The following is a 26,933-nucleotide window of genomic DNA, read 5'->3' on the forward strand; positions in this document are numbered from 1 at the left end:
TCCTTGAGCACAAAAAAATAGTGATGAAGTAATTATGGATCCAATAATGGCAATATTGCCAAGCAATTTCATCATGGTTAATCTTCAGGGTACAGATGACAGCAGGACTATAAGAAAAAATGGTGCCTGAAGGAGGTTTTTTTGGTTTTTTTAAATCCACTGCCATCCAGTCTATTAATCTACCATTAAAATAGATGGTGTAAGGTGGCAAAATACAAGCAGATTCACATGCAGAAAATGTGAATGAATCGTAAAGGCAGAGAAAATTTACTCAGTGGAAGAGCTAATGACTTTTCCAGTGCCTCTAGCTAAAGAGAATCGTTTAAGCCAGAATGGGTAGACAGCATTGGGCTCAGTGGGCCAATGGTTTCAACTCAGTATCGGGTAGCTTCAAGTGGAAGCGAAGTCATCCTGAAACTACAGAATTAAGCTCCAAGAAAATGTGGCTAGAAACAGAAAGGGCCATATCAGAACAAAGAAGAGAAGGTGAATGCAGATTATATGTACTACTAAACAGTAGTGTACTGATCTGTAGAAAATGGCATAAAATGCTTTCTGACACCGCTCTCATGTGTATACCTAATTTTTGAAATGTCAAGCAGGACTCTTCCCATTGGTCTCGCTCCTGAAGTCTGCATGTTCAGTGAAACATTGGTAATGGAAGCCTGTGAGCTTATAGTTGTGCACGCATAGGTTTTCTACCCTACTAGCAATCTCTTAGTTTACACACAGAAGCAGAGAGCTACTGCTCAAGAGCTACTCCTTAAACCAACACAACTTTCTTCTATAACTTCTAGCTTCTTCTTTTTTTAAAAGAAGAGGGAATCAGGAAGGGCTGACACTAGCTATGAACATTGGGGTAGGTAGGAGAAGAACTTCATTTCATAGCAACAGAACTACTCACCAAGGAATAGTTCAAAACAACAGCCACCGTTGCAAAACCAGCAATGGCCATCTGTATTGCTGCAGTTTATTCATCCAAGATTACTAAGTGGTTAATTACACACGGTAGTAAATACACCACTTGCTAACGGGTTACTGTATTCTAGCAGCTGCCACACAAAGTGTAGCAAGCAGTTGTGTCTTAGTAGTACGTATTCAGCGGAGAAGTATCTATGATGCGCAAGATGAGAGAAAGTGCAGGCCTCATTTGTACTGCTTGATGCCAAATGTTAGCTGTGGGAATGCAACCTCAAACCTATACTTGACACACACCCCAATTTTAACTGAACCTTCTGGGACCCATTGGTGAAAGAGCTGGAGCAGATATAACATGCCATGAAGTTTCAGGCTTAATCATACTGTATGTGCCAACCAGGAGTGTCAACTTGAATAAAATATTGTGGGTCCCAAGTCAGCCCCGCCCCGCCTAATCGATCACATGGGGTTTGGTTTGGTTTTAACGAATAAAGGTAAAGGTAAAGGTACCCCTGCCTGTATGGGCCAGTCTTGCCAGACTCTGGGGTTGTGCGCCCATCTCACTCAAGAGGCCGGGGGCCAGCGCTGTCCGAAGACACTTCCGGGTCACGTGGCCAGCGTGACATCGCTGCTCTGGCGAGCCAGAGCCGCACACGGAAACGCCGTTTACCTTCCCGCTAGAAAGCGGTCCCTATTTATCTACTTGCACCCGGGGGTGCTTTCAAACTGCTAGGTTGGCAGGTGCTGGGACCCAGCAACGGGAGCGCATCCCGCCGCGGGGATTCGAACCGCCGACCTTTCGATCGGCAAGCCCTAGGCGCTGAGGCTTTTACCCACAGCGCCACCATACATTTAAACAAAGCCATATCTAGGGGGTGGGCAGTCAGGTTTTTTTGGTTTTTTTGCCCTGGGTGCATTCCACTTAGCAATCTTCACCATAACAAGAATATACCATATGCAACAAAGGTACAAAAGTACTGCCACTTACCGAAAGAGGGTTTGTACATTTACAATGGTTTTAGCATCTGCCATATAGTCCTCTTCAGCACTCATGGTGCTTTCCTTATCCACCACAACCACGTTTGCAGCAAAGGTCACACCACACCTTAGCAAATCATCTAGGCTTTTGAAAACAGGGCAAAATGTTAGGCAATGTTAAATACATATGGCTCGTCATAAAATTAGCCACATATTGTAAGCAACCTTTACAATATTTAGGAATTTGGAACCCTGGAGGTCAATTTACAACCTGTGGTGAATTGATTGCCCTGCAAGTCGTTGAACTCAACCTTTGTTGCACCTTAGCATGCAAAAAAACAAAAACCCCTAACATTTGCTGTTGTGGCGGCTCCTTATATGCAATAGGGAAGAAGTAAGCCAATATACGACATTTATTTCAACTGGCTTTCAGATGGTTGCCATGGGTCCAATGGTCATGTGGCATGACTCAGCCCCTCAGAAGATCAATGCACAGATAAATCTGGTTCTGTTTTAACTTTGATTAACTAATCAAGAGCCAGCCACAGGATTGATCATTCGTTTCCTGCAGCCCCAGCTTTGCAAGAGAAATCCCACCCACTCACACTTTTAATAATGGCTGACTTTGGTAATAGCTGCTTCAGCGAAGTTGACTCAAGACCCATTTGAGTGTGCATGGAAATCTTGCGCACAAGCACAAGGGAACACAGGAAGCTCTGCCCCTTGTGTTGATAGCTCAGTTGCCTTCCACACTTTGGAGGGTGGTCTACAATGCGGGGGGGCTCCTCTCCTCCTGGAGGCTCCCACCATGATTTATAATCCCAATATTTCAGGGTTCCAAGTTGTGCTTTCATTATCACCTTTCTGCTTTGTTTTGCTATTGCTGCGCCCTGAAGTGAAAGGAGAGATGGTTGACCATCCCTGGAAGACACTGGACCAACCCACCCCTGATTTACAACAGCTGGCCTTGACACCAGACATCTGGGTGGGGTGGGGAGTTTAAAGGCGGGGGGAAAGGTTATGAAAATGAATGTTATATTATATAAAATATAAATGTATTGTCTTATTTCTCCCACTTCCCCCCTTATGATAATATATATTGCACTACTTCTTCTTCTTCTTCTTCTTCTTCCTCTTCTTCTTCTTCTTCTTCTTCTTCTTCTTCTTCTTCTTCTTCTTCTTCCCTTGGAGACCTTTGCATGACAAGTGACTAATAAGCCTAATATATGAAATGAAATGAGTAGAAATCCTTGAGTAGAGAAGGCTCCGCCCCCTTTAGACTTCACCCTCTAACTTGTGGGTGACAATTGTGATTTGCTTAATGTGCTTGTTCCCTACCAGGACAGACTTTGCTCGTGTGCTCAAGACATCGATTCCATAAAACGTATTTTGTTGCACTGTGCAAAATATGAGCAAGCCAGGGCTGAACTGATACTACCCTTGCTGGTACCTTTCCCAGGAAAATCAGAGGCTCACTATGTCAGGTTCCTATTGGAAGACCAGACAAATGCTAGAACATTAGCAGTGGCAAAGTTTTTATTGGTGGTTGCAAGAACCAATGATCCCTATTATTCTGAACAAAATGCTTGTTTAACCTGGAGGTAGGCCGTATGAATTGTGTATTGCTTTGTAACGATTTGTTGGGTCTCTGGACCGTAATAAAGATTGTTGTGGTTGTATATGTGAACAGCACAAATAAAGCTTGCTTTAAACCAGTATCTGAAACCCACATTAAAACCCAGTTTCAGATTTCAACAGCCAATGTCACTGCCAATATACTGCTTAACCAAAGAGCAATGTTTGCTTCATGGAGTGGGAAAGAAACAATCTTTCTGAGTCTGGCATCCAACTTATTAAACTGTGGTTAATTAGGCATTGCATATGTACTGACCCACAGTATGATTAATTTCCCTTGGCTGATTACTGTCTTTTGGGACACTATTTCTAACTAAAAAAGTAAAGGTCAATTTAAAAAAATGAATAAACCAGACATACCATATTGGATAGTTGGTAGGAAGTAATTACACAGCATGCTAGGAAGGGTGGCAGGCACAAGCCTTCCGTTTTAAAAAAAAGTTGGTAAAACTATTGCTTGAGTTGCATTAAGATGGCATTTCAAATAATCATATTTCATTTCCAAAGGCTTCTCATGAAACTGCATTCTTCCGGAAACACAGCATGATGACATTCTTCCCTGCAATGGTTTCCCGGTGTGTGAAAGCATTTAATTTGCTTCTAAGATGTGAGACAAAGTTTGGGAGTGCTTGACATTACGCAAGCCCTCACTGTCTCCTCCTTGCCTTGTTCAATCCACCAAGAAGATTGTTCCATGGAAGGATTGCATTGCACAAATTAAGTTCATTAATTGCACGCCCCGTAAGTTTTGGGTGAACACGCAAAGCAGGCACCCCCAAACTCAGCCCTCCAGATGTTTAGGGACTACAACTCCCATCATCCCTAGCTAACAGGACCAGTGGTCAGGGATGATGGGAGTTGTAGTCCCCAAACATCTGGAGGGCTGAGTTTGGGGGTGCCTGACATAAAGTGTGAACATAACAAATACATTTGCAGGCGTTTATCATACATGAAGGCTTGTCAGAGAGACAGCAAGACAGAGGCTGTCTGTTGAATGTACACTAAGGTTAAAACAAACTGGGTTTGTTTCCATATGGTGTGGGAAATTCAGACAGTTGACACATGCAGCTTTCCACGACTGGCAGTCATGCAACAGTAGCAATAATTAAGAAAGGAGCAGGAGAAGAGAAGAAGAGTTTGGATTTGATATCCCGCTTTATCACTACCCTAAGGAGTCTCAAAGCAGCTAACAATCTCCTTTCCCTTCCTCCCCCACAACAAACACTCTGTGAGGTGAGTGGGGCTGAGAGACTCCAGAGAAGTGTGACTAGCCCAAGGTCACCCACCAGCTTCATGTGGAGGAGCGGGGAAGCGAACCTGGTTCACCAGATTACGAGTCCACCGCTCTTAACCACTACTCTACGCTAGCTCTAGCACTTCAAACTGTTGTTCTCAAATTACAAGAAGGTCCATTGAAAGCATCCCCCACACCACTCTATGGGGGAATGTAACAGATATGGATGTTGCTTTGGAAACACAAAGAAACACTTTTGATGCTGATGCAAGCATGTAAATGCCTGTGGATGGGGCATACTAAATTAATATTAAGGTGAACATGATGGTCTAAGAGTCAGCTCCCAAAGACACTAAGGTGCCTGAATGCTTTTTCCAAGGTGTGTGGGTGTGGGTGTGTAGCAGCTAAACAAAAGTGCCGTTTAGTTCAGAATTTTGCACAAGAGAGAACTCCCCCTTTCACTTCAGGTCATTTGTCTTATCAAAACTACCCACTCTGAGATGCTCTCCACCCCTTTTACTGTGGGTGGAGGATACTTCTAATCCAGATTCTAGCTAGAGACAAGAAATTAAGTTCAGTAGCTGTCTAAATGGAATTTCCGGAAATAAAACGCCAAGCATACGCTGCTGTCTTTCAAAATTCACACTTCTGTGAATTTTGTAATGAAGTTATCGAACCAGAAAATGTACTGTATTTTTCGCTCTATAGGACGCACTTTTCCCCCTTCAAAAATGAAGGGGAAATGTGTGTGCGTCCTATGGAGCGAAGACGCCATAGCCCCGTGACCCTCTGGAGAGGTGACGCACGGCTATGGAAGGAGCCTCTCCACTGCACCTTTCCGCTGCTCCCTGACCTGCTCTTTGGGGCTGGTGGTGGGCTTCCCCCCGCCAGCCCCAAAGAGCAGGTTGAAAGGAACCTGAAGCCTGGAGAGCGAGAGGGGTCGGTGCGCACCGACCCCTCTTGCTCTCCAGGCTTCCAAGGTAGCCGCCTGAAGGCGACTGAACGCACCTTAAACGGCACCTTGTTTTAGAGGGGGAAAACAAGAGGGGGAAAATTCTCTCCCTCTCTGTGCAGCGCCTCCTGCCGCTTCGCTGAAGGGGTGCTGGGCAGAGAGGGGGAGAATTTTTTTTCTTGTTCTCCCCCCTCTAAAACAAGGTGCGTCCTATTGTCCGGTGCGTCCTATGGTGCGAAAAATACGGTATATATTTAGGGGAATCGTGCAGAAAAATGCACATCTTAGCAAGCAAAAGAATAATATACAGCAATGCATTATAGTAAGGGGAGATGCTTTCAAAAACGTATGCAGGGCAAAATTATGTTAAACTGCATCCATGAGGAGAAAGCTGTGTAACAAGCAGATGCAGATACATGGCAAACAGAATATAAGATTCAGAAATGTAAGGTAATGAAAACTGACAAATTTGTGCATTACTAATTGCAGTTGATTTAGCTCCTCTGGGTGAAACAAAACAAAACAAAAAAAGCAAAAAGCAACCCACACTCCAGGAAAGCACATTTACATCATTTGTAGCTTGAGTCTCCAATACTGCAATATTTACAGGCAAGTTCACATATGCCATTCCCTCCGTCACATACAACATGTAGGTTGTCTTGTATAGTCAGGGAATTGAGAATGCAAAGGCTAGAAAATGAACTCTTCACTAAATAAATTAGACATTCCTGTCGACTTGGAAGAACAATCATTATGTGCTTGAACACAAACGATTGACATTCTGTCCATGGTAAATTCAAATTGACTGTGATTTCAGCATCGTGAATGGACGTTGTAGGTATTCTTCACCGTACGTTCAGATGACAGCTCGTCAAGTTACAGAAAATGTTTCAAAAGTGGGTGAAACTAGGGCATGGAGCGTTGTGATCCATTAGCACGATGCTCCGAACTCACGAGGGACAATGGTGAGGCTCGACAATGAATGAACTGAGAATGCCTACTTAGAATGAGTCCCAGAATCCTCTGGAATCTTCAGGGATTCTTCATCAAAGGAATGGGTGCATAAATATACTAAGGGCTAGAAGGTTCTGAAAACACTGGTGTTCCCCATGTGTGTGTATTTCCAGTCAGGATATGGGCTTACTGGGGCAGCTAACAGGAGTTGAGACTACTTTGATTTCAAGTGTATTAGACCACAGTGCAAACATAATGATCTGCTACATAAATTATTAACAGATGAAATTAGACATGCAGTCTTAATATCATTTGAACAGATAAGCATTAAGATGCCAAATTACCACAATTTCCTCCCAACTCATTATAATTTTATAGCATTCTTTTGTATTTTTGCCAGGCTATTAACTTTTAATAACTGGAAATGAGAAATAACAGGAGAGAAGGTGGTCTAGACGGGATTCATTGATAAGTTATGCCGCTGTGGCCAAAAACCTTTGTACTTCTCACAAAAGGGTCTTTTGATTAATGTTGCTTTACTAAATTCAGATATAACTTCCAGCTTATAACTGCTACTACATACAACCTGTTTTCTCCAGTGCATTTTAAGTTTTCCAATTAACTAAGGATCCACCTTGTGCCAGAAGGAAGAGAAGTTTAATGTATCAGCAGGTTTTGCCCAAATAAACGGCACTGGTTGGCTCCGCTAAGTTGAAGTAAGTTAGCTGATCTTAAATCACACAAAAACAATGAGGCAAGTATTGGGAACTGTGTTCAAGTTCCTTAATCTGGACCTAACTCAAGATGATCAGGAAACACTGATATTTAAACAAAAATATTCAATATATATGGCAGCCTACAAAAATACTGGGTTGTATCCAACACTGTGTGTGCAGAGTTATGCTAATGCAATGGGAATTCCTTGCTTTTCCTCTCACCCCTCAAAAAAACCAAAACACATTTGCTCCATAGGGTGTAGATTTTATGGGTGGGGAGGCAGCTTCAAAGGAGAGGATGGAAAAGTTTGATTGGGAAAGCAGAAGTTGGAATAGCAGGTCTGGATATGAACCACTGAGTATATTTACCCCCCACCCCCGGCCACCCAAAAAAAGAAAAAATAATGGAGAAGAAATAGGGAGATGTTGAAAATTCATACAAAAATGGCTTATTCCCAACATATCAAACCAAATTGCTCAGATTACGATTTTATATATGGCAGCAACAAACAGCTCCCAATCTTAAGTGTGTTTCTGGTTTTTTAAAAAATATATCAGCCATTGCTGCCAATAACAACTAAGACAGAGCTCTGCAAAAATTCATCCAGGGAAATTTGCATCTTCTGTACTAATCCACAGGGAAGAGTTTGGGGAAACTTCCAACTTGGAAGCAAAGGATGGCCTGCAGCTGTCATGTAACATTTCCCTCTGGGGAATTTCAATGGCAACACTTTTTAAATTTAAACTTCCCACAGTGCTTCAAAGTACTGGCACATGAGGGGTTCTACAAAGCATTTTGGGGAATGTAAATAGCAGCCTGTAATGGTTATGGGGTTGCTCGTGCGTAAGTTGCCGCCACTCCTGGGTAGGTGGCCTGGTTAAACCTTTCCTGGCTGGACAGCCCCTCACTTCGTGGCTGCTCAGTCGCTGGCAGAATCCGACAGTGGGCGTTTCTTCAACCTTTTCCAACATAAAAGTTGTTTGACGCCCAGTCTCCTCCTAGCCTCCCTGCGCGGAAGCCTTCTGCGCAGGGTGGGCGTGGGTAGCGGAGGACCTGTGCTCTCTCCACTGGTGTCCAGTGAAGAGTCTCAGAGCCTGCTCTCCACTTCCCCCATTGGCCCCCCTCCATCCCTGGTGTCGCGCTGAATTTCTTCCCCAACAGGAGACCTGCCTCTCTCCCTACTTGGCCCCTCTCCAGCATCGTCGTGGAGCCTCTCCTCCTCCTCTCGTTCCGATGGCAGTTCCCTGACACAGCCGCAAACTGCTCCTCTGCTTATGGGCATGCCTTTGTTGTTCACCACCATGTAAGCCTGGAATAGGAGCCCACAGCAATGTAAGAGGGGATCACAAGCCCTGCTTGTAAGTTGATGAACAGATAAAATGGCAAGGGGGCATTTCATAGCACACCAAAAAGCCCTTGACAAGCAGAAGTAAAATAATCTAATCCCAGTTCCAAACAAAAACTGGCTTGGACAAAAAATGTAAGGTAAACTTGCGCATGTACCTTTTATCATATGTGGTGGTTGTTTAAGGTAGTAAAAGCTTTCTGGGAGGTGATATATAATGAAATGAAAAAAAATGTTTAAAATAACTTTTGTTTAAAAACCAGAAGCCTTTCTATTAGGAATTATAGGTACCAATATTCCAAAGGAACAGAAAAGACTCTCTATGTATGTGACAACAGCTGCTTGAATGCTGTTAGCCCAGAGATGGAAAGAAGAAAGAGTCGCTATCAGAGAAGATTGGCAAACCAAGCTTATGGACTATACTGAAATGGCAAAGCTGACTGGAAAGCTCAGGAACCAAGAGGACAAAAACTTTACAAAACAATGGGAAAAATTTAATAGACGACTCCAAGCAGATGAAAACATTAGCAGGATTTTAATCTCACTTGTAATGTAACAAATACTATGGAAAATATGGTTGGATATAAAATATAGATTATGGAATAATATGCAGTTCTAAATGTCGACAATGGGACCCATGGAGCGGATGGGGGAAGTCTCAAGATTCAGAGTAATCTCTGTATATGGATATACATTTGGATTGTATTTGTAAAATCAAATGAAAACGATTTTTTTTAATTAAAAAATGCAAGGTCAGTTTGTAAAGACTGTCTAGCTCCCCTTTTTGTGGTATAAGTGCAAATGGAAACAAGTCTTTTCACTGGATGTACCCAGTTCTAAAACAAGGACAAGCTTTAAACAAGAAGTCACAGCAGCACATAGTGCAAAGTACTGTAATTATTAGACTAGCCACAAAGTGTGTGTGTGTGTGTGTGTGTGTGTGTGTGTGTGTGTGTGTTGGAGAGAAATAAACTCAGAAACAGTGTAGCTCTAGCTCTCCAAGTCTCATATGACACTGCATTCTTGCCAAATGTCTAAACCACTCCTGTGAATCAGCCTAAATCCTTCATGTCATAGTGGAGTGACCTTGAATTCCCCGCGACCTTTTTGAGTCTCTGGAGAGCAAGACAGTATTGTAGGTGCCCCAGTGACTTGAAAGTGAGTCATGGTTACTTAGACTTGCAGAAATCTTGTCCCCAACAATAGAGCCCTTCCAAAGCAAACTGGAATCTGGGTCTCAGAAACAGGATTGTTATTTTTTAAAGGGTAAAATAGTAACTCAATGGTTCAGAAGGGTGAAGGATAAACACGCATGCAAATATGCTACCATTTGAACTATGACACCACACTATGACATGCAATTACACAGCACAGCACGGCACAGCACAGCACACTACAATATTGAGTGTTCCAAGGCTTTTTTTTACCTACTTGTCAATAGAGCCCACCATGTAGTAAACCATTGGAAACCAACAGATTGCATCCAGAAAATGCATATCTGGCCTAAGCAGCAGATGGGTCACAAAGCGAAACATATTGTCACAAAGAGTCATGAACTAAAATGCTAACAAATGCAAATGCAATTTGGAAATACTACGATAACTCAAATAATACTTTTTTTATTATTCATTCAAAAGGTTTATCTCATTATAACCCCAGGTAACAGGGGTTTTCACTTAGGGAAAAGTATCAAATAAATATGATTTATATACATATCAGTACTTCTAGCAAAAGTGTCGACATCAGACACTTTACAGGGCAGAATAAACCCTATGCTTAATGACACTGTATTGATAAAGACAGATACCTTTCAAACACACCCTGTAGGTATTACTTTCCTGCAACGTGGCCCCAAATAGGGGCTGCATGTGGGTGGCGCAACAGTGTGCATAGGGCAGATCATATAGGCCTTTTTCAGCCTATCAGTACCTTGCCAGATGCTGCTGCAGCAGATTAGTAATATCATAATCATAATCATAATAATTTATTATTTATACCCCACTCATCTGGCTGGGTTTCCCCAGTCACCCAGCCATCATGTCATATAAAATGGCCACATTTTTGTGCACAATTTCATCCTCATGAATCCTGTTGAAATCAATAGGATTTAAGTCTATCTAACTCAGTGTTGGATTACTGCGGAGTCGCTGAGCTAGAGGATCAGTAACGCTTTGTGTAAGCAAAACTTTTCATACATGCATTTTCAGGAGGCATGTGAAATGGCATAGTTTTCAATGCTTGCTGCTGAATTGTTTTGATTTTATGTTTTAACTGTCTTCCTGTGGGGAAGAAGGACAGTGTATAAATATAAATAAATACATTTGTGAACCGTATTTTGTCAATATTCCCTTTTTGTTGTCGTCGTCAATATACTGAGAAACGGCAACACAGGGAGAGGGAAGTGTGCTACAGAATACTGGGGGGAAACAATACTTTTAAAATGTTATATTTAAAATATAAGCCTCACAAACAGGATGTAGTGCAAGCACTAGAGGGCACTGTGGTTTTAAACTCCAAATTTCAGCGCAGTGTGAAATTTTCAGAGGTGACATTGAAACAATATCTTAAAGACATTTCACACATTATGATTCCCGGAAAGGAAGAGCTAGAAAGAGATCTACTATTGATCATAGGTTCAAGATCTTACATTAGTGAAGTCTGATATTATGAGACTATACGGCATAAGGAAGGGAACCGTGACAGTTCAGGGTTCTTGCTCTTAACAGGGCTACTTCTTGTGTTCTTGTTTAAAATACTAAAAGCTACCCTTTGCATTAACGTAAAAGCGACCTGTTATTATTAGCTAAGCCTTTGTCAGGGCAAATGCATTCCAATTTATGCTACGGTTACCAGATTTTTTTTTTAATGAATCCGGGGACACTTTTTTTTTAAGCTGAGTAGCAACAGGGAGTCAGTAGTGGGGATGGTGGGGCAAAAGACCCTGGGCCCAAGCATACATGCATATTGTATACAGGTGTAAAGCCCTTCTTTCGCACCCTGTGAAACATAAATGTGCAGTTTTTTTAAAAAAACTGGGCAACGGCCGCCTGCTCGTGACACCCGAGCCTTCCCCAATCTCCTGCCCCCTTCCCTGTTTGTTTTGACAGATTGGGGGAGGCTCAGGAGTCACAGGTAGGAGGCTGTTGCCCAGTTTTTTAAAAAACTCTGCACATTTATGTTTCACAGGGTGCAAAAGAAGGGCTTTGCACCTTGCCTGGCAGAGAAACCGCGCACCTTGCACCCCTCCTGGGCAACGTCCGCCCGCCCGTGATTCCTGAGCCTTCCCCTATCTGTCAAAAGAAAGGGGGAAGGGGGCAGGAGATCTGTACCGTCGGACGTCCCTGGTTCCCCTTTGGCAGTGGTGGCGGCAGCGAGCAGCTCCTGAAGCCAGCCGGAGCCAACTGCACTAACAGGCTGGCTCCGGGCTGCTGAGGCTGCCGCTGCCACGTTTCGCAGGGACAGATTTGCAAATCTGGGGACATTCTGGGGACGGAATTTGTCCAGGGACAGATTTGCAAATCCGGGGTATGTCCCCGGGAACCGAGGACGTGTGGTAACCCTAATCTACGTTTCTCTGTGAAGCAACTGTACCTATGCAGAAGTTCAGAACGTGAGAAACAGGCTACCGTATTTTTCACTGCATAAGACGCACCAGACCATAAGACACACCTAGTTTTTAGAGGAGGAAAACAACAACAAAAAATATTCTGCGCAGCGAAAGCAGCAATCCCTCTTGCTGTTCTGGCTTCTGGGATAGCTGCGCAGCCTGCATTCGCTCCATAAGACACACACACATTTCCCCTTACTTTTTAGGAGGGAAAAAAGTGAGTCTTATAGAGCAAAAAATACGGTATCTGGTGGAGGTTGTGTTGAAAGTGGGCTGAAAGCTTGAATTTGTGCAAAAAACAAACAAACCCACAAAACTGTGTATGCATGCGCCTGTGTGAAGGGTGGCGGTGGACTCTTTCAAGATGAAATGTAACATTTTGCAATTCCCACTAATACGGATGGCAAGCTAATATGTACAGATGATCCTTGTACAGCTCATGCGATAGCCATGTTGAAATTTCATTTTGCCATATTTTCAAGGCAGTTGCACCTTAATCTGTCATATCTGAAGTTCACCGTTGGTGCATAGAATAAACGCTTGCTGCTGACCATCTTCAAGGTACTGATGCCATAATACTTCCAGTTGAAAACCACCCATTTAATGAATTAGCCAGGGATAATGTAGAACGTAACTGTGCCCTGAATATGAACCCATATCAGTATATTAATAAAAAAAAACAGCATTTAAAATCCACTTACGGATTATCTAGTAGTAATACTATTGGATTGAGTTCTTTCTTTGGTCTGTAATAAGCCCTGAGAGGAACGATAAAGTTGTAGAGACCATTCCCAGCAGTCTCTGCAGCCACTATTATGATTTTGTTTTTGAATCCGTAGGCTTTGGCATCTTCGTAGTAATTATGTTGGCATCCCTAAAACCAGAAAGTTAAAACAGGCACCATGGCCTCTGTTTACAGGAGAGACTGCAAGAAGACTTCATCCTCAGCATAGTAACTTGATGGTAGCTGAATTTGTTGAATTTAAAGACCTGCCCACTTCATGAAATATTGTTGCATGCACAACAGAGTACCTATATTGAACAAACTCATCACGTTCAGTACTATAAAAATAGAAATAATAATAATATTGTTATTTATTCAGATTATTGTAAGATAACCCTCAATGGGAGAATGGTTGATGAAAACCTATGCAGAGACGGCAAAATAGACAGTGCTGATAAAAGACACAAATTTATTATCTTTTAAAGAAGAGCAGAAACCTTTTCTAGTCTATATAAAAAGTTATTTCCCATTCGTGAAGACCACAGGGGGGTTTGAAGGGTAAGAAAATAGCAGAAAATATAAAGAAACATGTAAGAGAAGATGAACTTGGATAAGATAGAACCCTTAAACAAAATTGTATGTAATTTGGGTTATAAACATTGATGTTGAGTGATCAGGAAGTCACTCGTATTGTTGAATCGGAATATAATTGTTGAGTAACAAATGTAACTTTCTCTATGGGAAAAATAATAAAATATTATAAAAATATTATTGTAAGCTGATGTGGAAATATAGTAAGCTGCTGCGGAAATTCTAAATAGACTGAACAGCAGTTTAAAATGTGATAAACAATAAGATGAATTTATAGTTAATTTGATTTTGAGTTCTTCCTGGGCCACACAGATGAACATTCCCCATATCTTCCATGCTGCTGTTGCATGATGGACAATTTCACATGTTGAACATGAGAAGTTTGGTCTCATGTTTGCACTGGACTGGAACCAGACAGGGCAGTTAAATATATCCTGCCGTATCCGATCAAGGAAATACTTTCTGATCTAGGTATGCTTCTCATCTTCTTGGACATACATGCAGACAAAAGGTTTTGCTTCCTCCATGTCTATGAATGAAACCTAGCTCTGAATTGCCTGCCCCTCTCGAAATAACCCATTGCTCACAAAAGAATCATAGGACTCTGAAGCCTAACCCCAATTTCAAGGTTGCATCTACCTTACATGGCAGTATATGGCAACTCTACTCTCACAGTGTATGGAGCTTCTGCCCCTTCAGAAGAACATCTCTGGATAGGGCTAGCCCAGTGTTTCCCAAACTTGGGTCTCCAGATGTTTTTGGACTACAATTCCCATCATCCCTGACCGCTGGGTCTTGCTAGCTAGGGGTGATGGGAGTTGTAGTCCAAAAAAGCAGCTGGAGACCCAAGTTTGGGAAACACTGTGCTAGACTAATATGTGCAGGGCAGCGGCAACCATGATTCTACATGGCAAGCCGCGAACCATGCAAACAAAACTGTGTAACAGGCCTTATAGACTTAATGTTGAATTATCTAGGATACAAATGCAGCCACAAAATAAACACACAGAAAACACTTTACACAAAACTTATAACTTTACCTTATCTAACCTTAGGCAGCAAAACGGCACTTTTTCGTGAAGCAAATGGCAGAAGGTGGGAGAACTTCCTATGTACGGGGAGTAAGGGGGATAGCCTTTCAGATACCTAAAACAAAGAAATGTGTGGCCTTATTATCACTCTCAGCTATGAGCTTCCTCAGGACACATCCCAGTACAGTGGGGACTCCACTGTCTCTAACTTTATTTCCATGTACATTGTAGCCTCCTTTACCTGAGACAGAGTTACTATGGAGAATATTCCAGTTTTTATACAGTCTCACTAGTGTCCCTACATAGCAATCTGGAATTTAAAAAAAACCTACTGCGTATATGCGAAAGACAAAAACAAAACAAAAAACGGCTTTCCTGGTTCAATTGCTCTGCCTGTGATCTCATTGCTGCCTCATTTTTTCCTAAGCTCCTTTTCTTCAGAAAAACTCAGCTTTGAATTGTTGGTCAAATCTTACTTTGCATATACAACCATCCCTGTTTGCATACCCTGACCTTTTGGCTTCGGACTTCCTGGCTGTTACCTTCTGTTGTCCTTTCAGTGCACTCTGTTCCCTTTTCTTTTACTTCAGAAAAACTTGCCTTTGCCAAAAGGGAACTGAATCTGCTGATAACAGTTATTATGCTCACGGGAGAGAACTGGCCCAGTTTCCAGTGGGTGTCGTAAGTTCCACTGCATAAATGTGTATTTGTACCATTAGGGCCACGAGTTCCCTCTCCCCTAATTTTAATTTCTGTTATTATTAGTCATATGCAAGATTAAAAATTAGGATTTTACTGCTTTGTTTGTCTTTTATCACTAATCATTTTCTTGAATTCTATCCTTCAGCACCAAGTACATATTCTGGGGGAAACTGGTACAGTGGTACCTCAGGTTACATACGCTTCAGGTTACATACACTTCAGGTTACAGACTCCGCTAACCCAGAACTAGTGCTTCAGGTTAATAACTTTGCTTCAGGATAAGAACAGAAATCGTGCTCCAGCGGCGTGGCGGCAGCAGGAGGCCTCTTTAGCTAAAGTGGTGCTTCAGGTTAAGAACAGTTTCAGGTTAAAAACAGACCTCCAGAACGAATTAAGTACTTAACCCGAGGTACCACTGTACATGCCTCACATGAAAATATTAACATTTTGCTTCTACTTATTTCCATCACAGGCATCTAATTTCCTTTCTTCAGCTCCATGCTAAAAAAACACAACTTATTTATGTGAACTGAACATACTCAAGGCCATTCGAAACTTCTTCATCTGAGGGAGTTGTTTCATCTTCTGACTGGTCACTTAAGAGGTCACAGGTATGAATTGCTGAGGTGTCAGCAACCTCCAAAACAGGTGCTATGCTGGGCCTCCTGCCTGTTTTTCCTGCCTCTGAAGGAAGGGTTAGGGTAGCCACACTTGGGGATCTGCAGCTTGTATCTTGCAAATCTATAGCCACAGTACCTGGAAGGAAAGGCAGAAAAGAAACAAAACAATTTAGGATTTGAAAAGTGGGTGGGGGGCGGTGCATAGCAGGAGGGCCAACATATTTGATTTGAAGAAGAAGAAGAAGAGTTTGGATTTGATATCCCGCTTTATCACTACCCGAAGGAGTCTCAAAGTGGCTAACAATCTCCTTTCCCTTCCGCCCCCACAACAAACACTCTGTGAGGTGAGTGAGGCTGAGAGACTTCAGAGAAGAGTGACTAGCCCAAGGTCACCCAGCAGCTGCATGTGGAGGAGCGGGGACACGAACCTAGTTCCCCAGATTACGAGTCCACCGCTCTTAACCACTACACCACACTGGCTCTCAGAAATGAGTTGAAAAATATAGTAATATGCAATTTGATCCAGAGGACTAAGAACCAAACTTGATGTGATGTCAGAATTGCAACCCTTGCCATGGACAGGTCAGGAGAGATCCGAACCCTCCATCTCCTATACTTTCCCCTCCCTTACCAACTCTATGGTGGGATCTGTGGCTGGAAATCTGCAGGGGGGAGGCAGCTAAAAATTGCTGCACTTAAAAAAAAAACAACCCATGGAATGAAGGGTTTAGTTCCCACTCACTTCAAATCACTTCCCAATATCCACTTCATATGGAATTGGCACAGTGCCGGATTTACGTATAAGCTAAACAAGTTTATCTTAGGGTCCCACTCTCTTGGGCCCCCCCCCAATTTTTTTTAAAAAAACTGGATGTACATTTCCAAAATATAAGATAAAAAAACAAATAAAACCTATATACAGCAACAGTGTTTTGTGCTGTGTAGGCTCCTATGATAAGTAATGCTAGTCTACTCCTCAAAATATTCAACACAAAAAACAGTGACAATTCATTGTTGACAAAGGACAGCTGGACGTATAAAGGGCCCCATTACCTTCAGTAGCTTAGGGCCTCATCAAACCTAAATCCGGCCCTGAATTGGCAGGCCGTGGACTGAATCACATAAGAGTACTAACCTACCAACATTCTTATTGTTTATTTATTTATTTAGATTTGCATACCGCCCAATGCCCACAGGTCTCAGGGCAGTTCAGTAGATAACATCACAATATAAAAACACAAAATACACAATCAAAATAAAAACAAAAACAACCCCCTCTCAACACATTTTAAAAGGGCATCTGATGCTCGTCAGCCAAAGGCCTGGTTAAAGAGGAACGTTTTTCCCTGGTGCCTAAAGGTGTATAATTGTGAACATCCCTGGAAAGAGCTTTCCCTTAGTTATGCATTGGCCCATGGAAGATAAGGAACACACACCCCTTTTTTTAGGTGCCCCATCGCAATAGTCTCAGCCTACTGTAATATGAGAGGACTGCTTTCTCCTCAACGGCATCATCAATCCCTGTGAAACACTCAGCAAGGCCCACTAAGATAATTATTCCCTCTGAATTTTGGCAGACTGATAATCATTGCATTGATTACAATTCCAGGAGAGGGACCAGAAAAGAGAGAGATTTGTATTTAATTCCATATTGCATTGTGAGGGTGAACGAACACTTATCTGGGTGGGCGGGATGAAGAGCCCACCCATTTTAACCCAATCAAGGCTTTAATGAGCATGGGAGAGACTTGAAATGGGCTGCAATTATTTGAGCCGAAGGCTTGGATTACCTGTTCTAACACTCACTCTTTCTGTAGCTATTACTTGGAAATCAGCTTCTGAAAAATAGAGCTGTTCCCCTCTCAATCAGTGGATGAATTGTAAGATTACGTTAAGTAAGGTTTGAAATAACAACACAGGGCAAGAACACCGAGTGCTTTTACATAAAGTGATGTGCAGGAACTTCGATTTGACTCATCTAATTTATTTGAGGTTATGTCAAAATGCTGTCTCCGATTAACATTTTATGGGGATGTAGTCAACACAGGCTTAGGGAGAATGTACCATCAATGTAATGCTATTTTTTGTGATATACAAATGACATCAGAAAACTTGGTATACTTGTTTGTATAACATTATTCTTGTTTGTAAAACCCAATAAAAATAAACAAATAAATGCAATGCTAAGAATGTGGAGTGGGGGGAGAAATCCCATTGAATTAGTGTCAATTTTTTAATGTCTTTTTTGTTTTCATACTGTGATTTTATCTTGTGAACTGACCTGAGACCTGTGGGTATAGGGCAGTATACAAATTTATAATAGTTTTGTATTTCATACATTACTGGTAGTCTCATACCCAAAACTGCTCAGAAATTCATTTTTTTTAAAGTGCAGATTTGAAAGGTTTGAGCTGCCATCTTGATTCAAATTAATGTCTGATTGTGTCCAAACCTGGTCCTTGATCTTGGGAACCACCATACAAAGTTTGGTTGTCATATCTTAAGAGATGCCCAAATACATAGCGAAGAAACTGCTTCCCAAGACATATAGTAGATTTTATTTTGTTGCTTCTTTTTTATATATTTTAACAAAAACAGCATCACTTTACTTTTGCTTACCCATACTAGCAATTATGCTGTGCACTGGCAACCGAGAAGGACCATGATAAAACGACCTTGACATGTGATTTCTCCGATGCTGCTCTTGCTTCTTAAAAGCTGAATTTTCTTCTTTTGTGATGTTGATATAAAAACATATATCTGAAGAGCTCATGATATAGCGAGGCCCTGGGTTGAGCAAAATATTTTTGTTGTCTTCCCTCCTGACACCAATTAGACAGACACCAAACCTTAATTTAAAATTTGTATATATAAAAAAGTGGTTAGGAAAAATTGGAATAAAGCCCAGGATGTATATAAACATAGACCCAAAAATAAATTTATTTTTGTATCCCCACATTATGTGGAAAGCCCAAGCTGGACAAAATGAAAATACATTACTGCCCCCCCAAGCTTCCAATCTCAGAGGTTGCCCCCTCTCCATGTTCTCAGATTCTGCTGCTCACAAAGAAATTAGACTTGAAAGAAGCACTCTCTTGCAGCCAATAGTCCACTCCTTCACCATCTAATGAATCTTACTGGTCCAGTAAATGTCCCACCCTCAACTAGGATCTCTTAGTTCTCTACACTGTAATATTTGATTGTGTAAACTGCTTTAATTCCAACACAGTAAAACTGCTACTATCATTGAGAGGGTGCAGTCTAACTTGCAAACCAGAATGTGTCACACGGGGCTTGCGCAAAAAAAGAAAAGCAATGGAAATGGCCCTTAAAATGTCTATTTTGTTTTTAAAGGAGCTCAACCACTTTTATAACTTGTCCGGACAAAGTTCTCATGGTGTCCATTGTCCTCAGAATTGTTCCATCTCTGTTTCGTTGTTTTTTGACTTAGGCTAGGGTGCTAATGTCTACTTGTGTTGCTGTTTCCATGTGGATGTTTGTGAGCCTTCATCCACACATGGGCATTCAATTTTATGCTTCTAAAATCTGTCTAGATTTTAGAATGGGGGGTGTTTGAGGTGTATTCCCACTGTGTACTGCTGTCTCTTCCCCTCCGTTATTACTTTTCTGTCCACAATAAGATCCCAAAATCTGAGACCCTCTATGGGCATGTAAGCAGGTATTCATTTACTTGTGTACTTCCATCTTCTTCTTTTTTTGGTCTATATTTGAAATACAAGCTTCCCTATGTATCAGATTTGCACAAAAGAGCAGTAAAAAGTGTGTGTGTTGCTTCAAAGCTCAGCAAGAATTTTGAGTTGCTCACATGAAAGACTGCTGCTTTCTTTCCTCCTACTATCTTTTCCTGTCTCCTGTACCTGAAAGGACCGTTTTTATTGGTACTACAGGTATTTTGTGCAAAAGCAGTTCTGCACAAATATCTATTTTAAATGAAATATAAAATACTGTGAGCCTGCCTTCAGCTGGTGGAAAATGGTAGGCTGCATAATTTCCTTTGGGCTGATGGAAACAGATTAGATGTAGGGTGTGTGGTGATAGATGGCAGCCAATGAATTGTCACAACATTTGTAAAAACAAAACACAGTGTGCTTCAGTGGGTCCACAGTTAGTTAACATGTGATTTTATATTGGAGTGTCTTCCTTTATTGATTAACCACAGCCCAGCAAAACCTGAATTTAGTAGGGAGAGTGGGGGCTGCTGCTTGAATAAGAAAAATTTGTGGACACTGCCCCCCCCCTCAAAAAACCCCATAGAGACACAAGCAGTTTCAGATCCACATTAAACGCGTGTGGGTGAGTCCTAATTTTCTTTTTGTTAAATTGTGAATTTGTTCCATTTTCCATTTTCTTTAAACTAGTTATTGATCCCATATGCATTAATTAAGACCTATCTCAAGGGCTCCAAATCCACTTTTTTTGTGGGGTGAAATGGTTTCATATTTTTGCAAGGATATACAGGTGCAATTATGCAAATAAAGCATTAACCCTTAACCAGAACTCTTTCATATTTGTGGAAGGATATACAGGTGCAATTATGCAAATAAAGCATCAACCCTTAACCAGAACTCTTAGCTCCAGAAAGAGAAGATGTAGAAAAACACAAAGTTTTTCTCTTTTTAAAAAATGGGACAATAAGAAACAAACTTGAATGTGTGAAGGAACAGTGTTCTGGACACATCCTCAAGTACGTATTATTCAGTGCATATAGGACTTGAGAAGTCAAAACTAGCATCTTGGACTGGGATAAATATAGGATGCCCCGAGAGGTATCATCTTAGGATACCATTGTCATCACATTGTCATCACTCATGCCTTTCATATACTGATGAAATCACACAAATTGCCATACAGTCAGCATATTTTCAAGCTCTGCCTTACACAGAATTAGTTCCCCTCAAATTATGTTTGTGATCAAATGCAGCTCCTGCATTATAATGACATCTCAAGGGATATAACAGGAAAATGTTTTAAGCCTATTTCATGTTGCACCAGCTAATTTCTCTAATCAGACTCTTAATCCCACCCCCTGTCCATAAAATGAAAGACGACTCATATTATGCACCATATTAAAATTGTGCTATTATTGCTGAGCAGAGACCTATTTTCAGGTCCTTTTCTTACTACAAAGTGTTCTTAAAACCTATTTATAAACAATTGAAAATAGGTAAAGAGAAAATAGCTTTGCCTCTGATGATTTAGAACATTGCTTGCATTTGTGTGTGTGTTTCTGAGCTTTATACAGTAAGACAGAAATGGTTTGTCCTAAAGCAAATCCATCTAAGCTCATATGCTGTTTGTTGTGTGGCACAGGTGAAAAATATTTTTCAGATCAAGGTCTATATGCTCATCTGGGAAACCTTCCTGGGGTCACATGCCAGAGGAGCCACAGAAAATAGTGGACAAAAAAATATTAAATTCAGCTTTCTACAGAAGGCTTGTTTCTACACACTCACATACACTCTCTCTCAAACATACCTGTCTATCTTCCATCCAGGAAACCTAAGACATTGTGAAAGTTCAAGGACACATTCCACACAGGGAAAAACCCTCAAGGAGGGTGTCATTGTGGGTGAGGAGTGTGGCCTAGGGAGAATCCCAATGGCCAGACAAAGAGACCCAGAGGAATTGAGTTTTCCCACAAATACCCATTAACCACTTGGCAGACTAGTTGTCTGTACCATTTTTGCCAAACTGTAATGGGAATGCGCCACACTTTTCTGAACATGACCAGAAATCCAAGGAAGCTATTCTTGAAACAAGAACTTGTGTGATATGCAAGAACGTCTTTCTAACTGTAACTCACTGAGAAAGAACACTCAATTCTGTCCTCTAAAAAGAGAACATGGTGGCTCGAATCAATTTGGGGGACACTACCACCAAATGTGGCAAATTACAATCTTTTACATCTTTCTGTTTTGACACTTTTTTTGCTTGAGAGCACCCTCCCCATTTATGTGAGTTGCAAACACTAGTTGGGACCAGGGCTTGCACAGGAGAGAAAACCAAAGTTGGGGAGCATGATGTGGATTTAACATGGCTATGGCCATGGGATTTGGGAAGGGAGGAGTGTAGTGCTGAATTAAGACCTTTAGGGAGGCCCTGAGCACTTAAAATATTTTGGTGCCTCCATATATACAGTATCTAATTAAAAATATAAACAATAATAAACTGTAATATTTTTTTAATGAAACGAAACCTATAGTGAGACGGAAAACAAAGTCTTCAATCAGATCCTGTAAACTAATCTTATGTGACACATCTGCTTCTGTATTTAGTAGAGATGAGATGCCCAGCCTGTCTTGTTGCCTAGTCGTTCTGTTGGGATTTTTAATATCCTTCAGCTGAGAAAATGAATGCTCAGCTGAGCAATTTGTGACCATTCATGTTAAAAATCTGAATTTCTGTGTTGCTTCTCTTCCCTTGATGCCTCAAGCACGTGTTTATTTTGCTAAATCCAGCTCTGGGGAAGTGGTAAAGTAGACATAGGCAAACTCTGGCCCTCCAGATGTTTGAGACTACAATTTCCATCATCCCTAGCTAACAAGATCAGTGGTCAAGGATGATGGGAATTGTAGTCCCAAACATCTGGAGGACCGGAGTTTGCCTATGCCTGTGGTAAAGGAAGACCTCTCAGTGCATAACCCAACAACAGATCTCACTAGGAGTCAGGTGTTTTTTCAATACATAGGATTAGCCATACATTTTCTGATGAGGGCCGGACAATTGGATCTGTTGTCTCTTCGATATCAACCATATCAATGCCAACTGAGATCAGGACCATGGCGTCCAGGGAGAGCACTATTTTCCCAGTGAAAATTGCATTAATGAAGCTCTTGTCTTATCTGGTTAGGCCCAGAACAGTCAATATCAGCCCACAAACATATAGGAACTGGGAAGAAGCTTCCAAATGAAAGTCTACACGCGGTAGTCTACTTTAAGAATGCAGTGAGCAAGGTATAGTAGCTTCTGAGCTACGGAAATGGTACAATTTTAAATTTCAGTGTACCCAACCAAGGCTGTCTCTGTAGCATACATTCACATAAAACCCTATCAACTGAGGTGCAGGCTTCTTACTAACAGGCCAAACAGCCCTGTGCATTCTAGTCAACCAAAGAAAGAGTTTCTGAAAAGAAGTCACGTTAAATGCCACCGTTAGAAATGAAACATACTTTTTGTGTGCATGGAAAGATGCATATGTGAAACTCTTTCCCTCATATTCAGCAAAAAATACACTCTCCTCCAGGATAATGTGATACACTTCATTACCAGAGCATCTGCCGTACATTTTCTGCCACTGTTCTGGGGATTGTTGGCCCTCCCTGAAACACATATAGAAAACAATATTAAACAGTTTCACCATGCAGATGGATGGCGGATTCATGACATGAATGGAGCCTCTTCTCCACCATTGATCACATGGTGATGACAACAACCTTCAAGAGTGCCAAGAAGAAGTCTAGGATAGAAAGTCATGCATGGAATTTACTGAGGTTGGATTCCCACTCTGTCACAAGTCATTTTATAGCCTCTCCAACTTTCCCCGTGGGGAGGAGCGAAAGAAAAACAGAACAGCTTAGAGAGTTGCCTGCCATCTTCCTCAGGCTGTCTCTCTCTCCCTCAGCAGTTACCTCAGAGCTACCTGGGCACCATCTTGTCTTGAGGGGAAGAGAGATCTAGCTTTCTAAAATCTGCACACGCCTTTGCATGGTCTCTACCACATCGTTCTGTCATTTTAGCTGGTGTTTTTCATTTTAATAATTTTAGGTAAACCGTTTTGTGAGGTTGGCTTGAAAAGCAATATTCAAATACCTGAAATAAAGGCTTAACTCCCCCCTCTTTTTTTTTTTTTTTTTGCATTACAGTATAACATTTTTCACTTCAATACGAATATCCTGCTGTGGAAGTCTGCAACGGAAAGGACATGCTATGTAAAATAGAAAAACCATCTGTGATAAGGAATTAATAGTAAGAACATTTAAAAACGGCAAAACTACCCCCCCAATCTTATGCTAATTAATTCCTATTTGCTAAAGAAAACCGCCAAATGATCATGGGCTCAGAACTCCACACACACTTGGCTGAGCACATTAATGCTAATGAAGCTATGTTTCTCTTCCCCCTTTCCCTTCAGTGTTCTCGTCTGGCAAGCAAAGCTTTTTCCTCCCCTCCGCTTCTCTTAGCAGGTGCCAATGAAATGGGAACCATTAATATCTTGACATTTGCCTGCCTCAGTGTGTTGTGGCGTTTGGTCCACCGTGGGTGAAGCTCGGCTGCCACACAAAAGGCTAAACACTCCCCTGTGAGCAAATGGCAGTGTTTTATTCAGAGGGCTCCCCACTCCCACCTTGCGACTTTTAAATTTTATTTATTTATTTATACTTATTCATCATACAAACAAGCATTGAATAAAACAAACGAATAATACAAAAACAGAAGGAAATACAAAAGCGAAATGACGAGGATCATAACATAAACTACAATCAAAAAACATCAAGCATTACATTCATCTAAAAAAGGAAAAAGAAGAATGAAAAATAATACTGAAAAAGAAAAAAAGAATAAGAGGAAAATTGACTTCCAACTAACTCCATGTGGATCTTTATTCTTCATATCACTGATTGTCTGTAAGGATTAAATTTTTGGAGAAATATTCTAATTACCTGTGAGATTTTTATTCTAAGCTAAACAAGTATGAATCTGAGAATCAGTTCTCTTCATATAATTCAAAAAGACTTCCCACTCTCTCCTTAGAATAATTTCTTATTAAACCTTTAAGTTTGGCCAATTCAAGATATTCTTGAATATCTTGACTTTTTAATTTTCTTAAGCAGACCCAGCATTCAACTTAAGCACCCGAACCAGCACCTTAATACGGTCAAGTAGCCAGAAATAAATTTACAAGATTATTTGTTCTATTCTCTGAGTGAAAACATCCCACGCCACCATACTTCGAGTCATGTGGTAACCATTTTGGTACCAGCCAAAAAAGTCTACAATGTGAGAGGGTCCCGCCCTCTCCGCTGCTACTGCTAACATAATAAAGACATACTACTCTACTAAAAATGTGTCTTTGCTTTCATATCTTTTGCTATTTTTATTTTATTGGTTATGGAATATGATGTCCCTATTTTTATCAGAGAAATGTTGGAGGGTATGGGACTGAAAACTTGCTTCCAGTCTCTCAGCTCTGCAATACATGTGTAGATGTCCCTTGATTATTAGCATTTCTTTAAAAAGAATTATATATATATATATATCCCCACAAGTAAGAGAAATGTTTTCTGGGGGAGCAACACAGGCAGAACTTCCCACAGTGCAAGGAGAAAGACATAAGGCTTTATCTCTAGCAGATGGGGAGGAATATAGATGGCAAAGCTATTCCTAAAACAGCCACGTCATAAACAAGGCCTAAAAAAACTCCTTAAACTGAGGAAAGATACAAAATATATGAGATCAATAAATCAGCTTCTCCCAGTAATCCATTTGGAAACCCAGACTGTTCTGCCAATTGAACAGCACAGCAACACAGTTCTAAATATAGAGGGAAATGTTTGATCACCTGAAAAAGTTATTCTAAGAAAAATAAAATAAAATGTGATTTTCACAGACGGACCCTTCTAGTGTGTACCTGCAACAGCAGAGCATAATTTTAAGGAATTTTATACTTACTGCCCTCTTGAGGTATGAACTAACAAGGTGATGAGCGTGGATGTAGCTGGGCAAATACAGTTTAAAGCTAGCATTGCATATTTGAATTCCTCTTCGCACACAACGTGATCTGCAAGAAAAGCGGGAGAATTTTATGTAAGGCATGAATTGCTAGCTGGCTGCCCACAGGGTAGATGTGGGCCCTGAAGTAATTTTGCATTCTCTCTGGAGGGCCTGCCATGTTTGAGCCAAGGCTTTGTAAAATGCCTTTGCGCAGTTCCACTTGTAAGCAAAAGGGTGAGAAGGAGAAGTGTTCTACAATGTCAATATTGCATCTTTGCTTTGTATTTTGAACAGGGTAGCAAGCAGATAAAGAGAGGGACTTTGTGGTGGTGGTGCCATATCTGTAGAATGCTCTACCTTGGGAGGACCACCCAACACCTGGGATGTATTTTTTAGTGCCAAGCAAATACCTTTTTAAACATTTTCTCAAGACTTTTAATCATTGTTGCATTGTTTTATTTGCACGTCGAGGTCCCCGAGCCACCCCAATAACTCACACCACACACATCATTTTTTGTTTAAGGGTTTTTTTGGCATGAATTTGGCCACAACTTTATTTGAATACACACACGTGAGTGGTTGCTTAGGCATTAGTTACGAATATCTGTCCTTGCCCCAGGCACAAAACTGACTTCCGGATTCCAGTGGAAGCCAGTCAGGGAAAACAATTTTGGGGAGAAAAGAAGCTGGGCATCAGTCCCTCATTTCTCACCCTCATGCCCCCGGGGGCTTGCACGGCCGAAGTCCGATGCCAGGGACTAGGACGAAAGGATGGCAAGCCCCTGGATTCCTTTAACCATTGGAGGGGTAGGCACTTACCCCTCCACCAACCAATTTTAACCAATGCCTAACTGCCAACCTTACAAGTTGTGACGATTTGCTACGCAGTAGGCGAAAAACCAAATGGCAACAGCCAATCAGCCAGCCAAATGGACAAAATTCCTACCAGGCCCCTGCCTCAAAAGCAGATGACCCAATGACAGGCATAGCAAGGTCAGAGAGCAATGGACCTTTTCAAGGAGGGTGGGCAGGTGATCCGGTGCACGCAGCCCAAGAGAAAGCCCCAAGCTGCGTGCCCTGTATTTAAGCCCTCTGACCCCTCTCACCAATTTGCAACATAACAAACTCCCCAGCAACACACTTTTGCCCAATCACAGCTCGTGGCCTTTAACCAAACAACAGTGGGGTGGCTG

At 41.5% G+C, this 26,933-nt stretch overlaps 1 protein-coding gene across 8 annotated transcripts in view; it reads right to left on the bottom strand.

The window, feature by feature from the left end:
• Positions 1–26,933, bottom strand: part of KCNT2 (potassium sodium-activated channel subfamily T member 2) — a 222,285-nt gene that overhangs the window by 27,567 nt on the left and 167,785 nt on the right. For 5 of the 8 annotated variants that reach the window (XM_053391459.1, XM_053391457.1, XM_053391456.1 and 2 more), the window contains 8 exons: positions 25,699–25,807; positions 23,199–23,348; positions 18,628–18,857; positions 15,928–16,144; positions 14,696–14,801; positions 13,042–13,214; positions 10,165–10,236; positions 1,907–2,041 (listed from right to left, as the gene is read on the bottom strand). In XM_053391459.1, coding sequence (XP_053247434.1) covers positions 1,907–2,041; positions 10,165–10,236; positions 13,042–13,214; positions 14,696–14,801; positions 15,928–16,144; positions 18,628–18,857; positions 23,199–23,348; positions 25,699–25,807 — 1,192 coding nt within the window. The remainder of the gene's footprint in view (positions 1–1,906; positions 2,042–10,164; positions 10,237–13,041; positions 13,215–14,695; positions 14,802–15,927; positions 16,145–18,627; positions 18,858–23,198; positions 23,349–25,698; positions 25,808–26,933) is intronic. The other 3 variants (XM_053391460.1, XM_053391462.1, XM_053391458.1) reach the window with 1 other exon arrangement.

This window comes from Podarcis raffonei, chromosome 6 (genome assembly GCF_027172205.1).
Source record: "Podarcis raffonei isolate rPodRaf1 chromosome 6, rPodRaf1.pri, whole genome shotgun sequence".
NCBI lineage: Eukaryota > Metazoa > Chordata > Lepidosauria > Squamata > Lacertidae > Podarcis > Podarcis raffonei.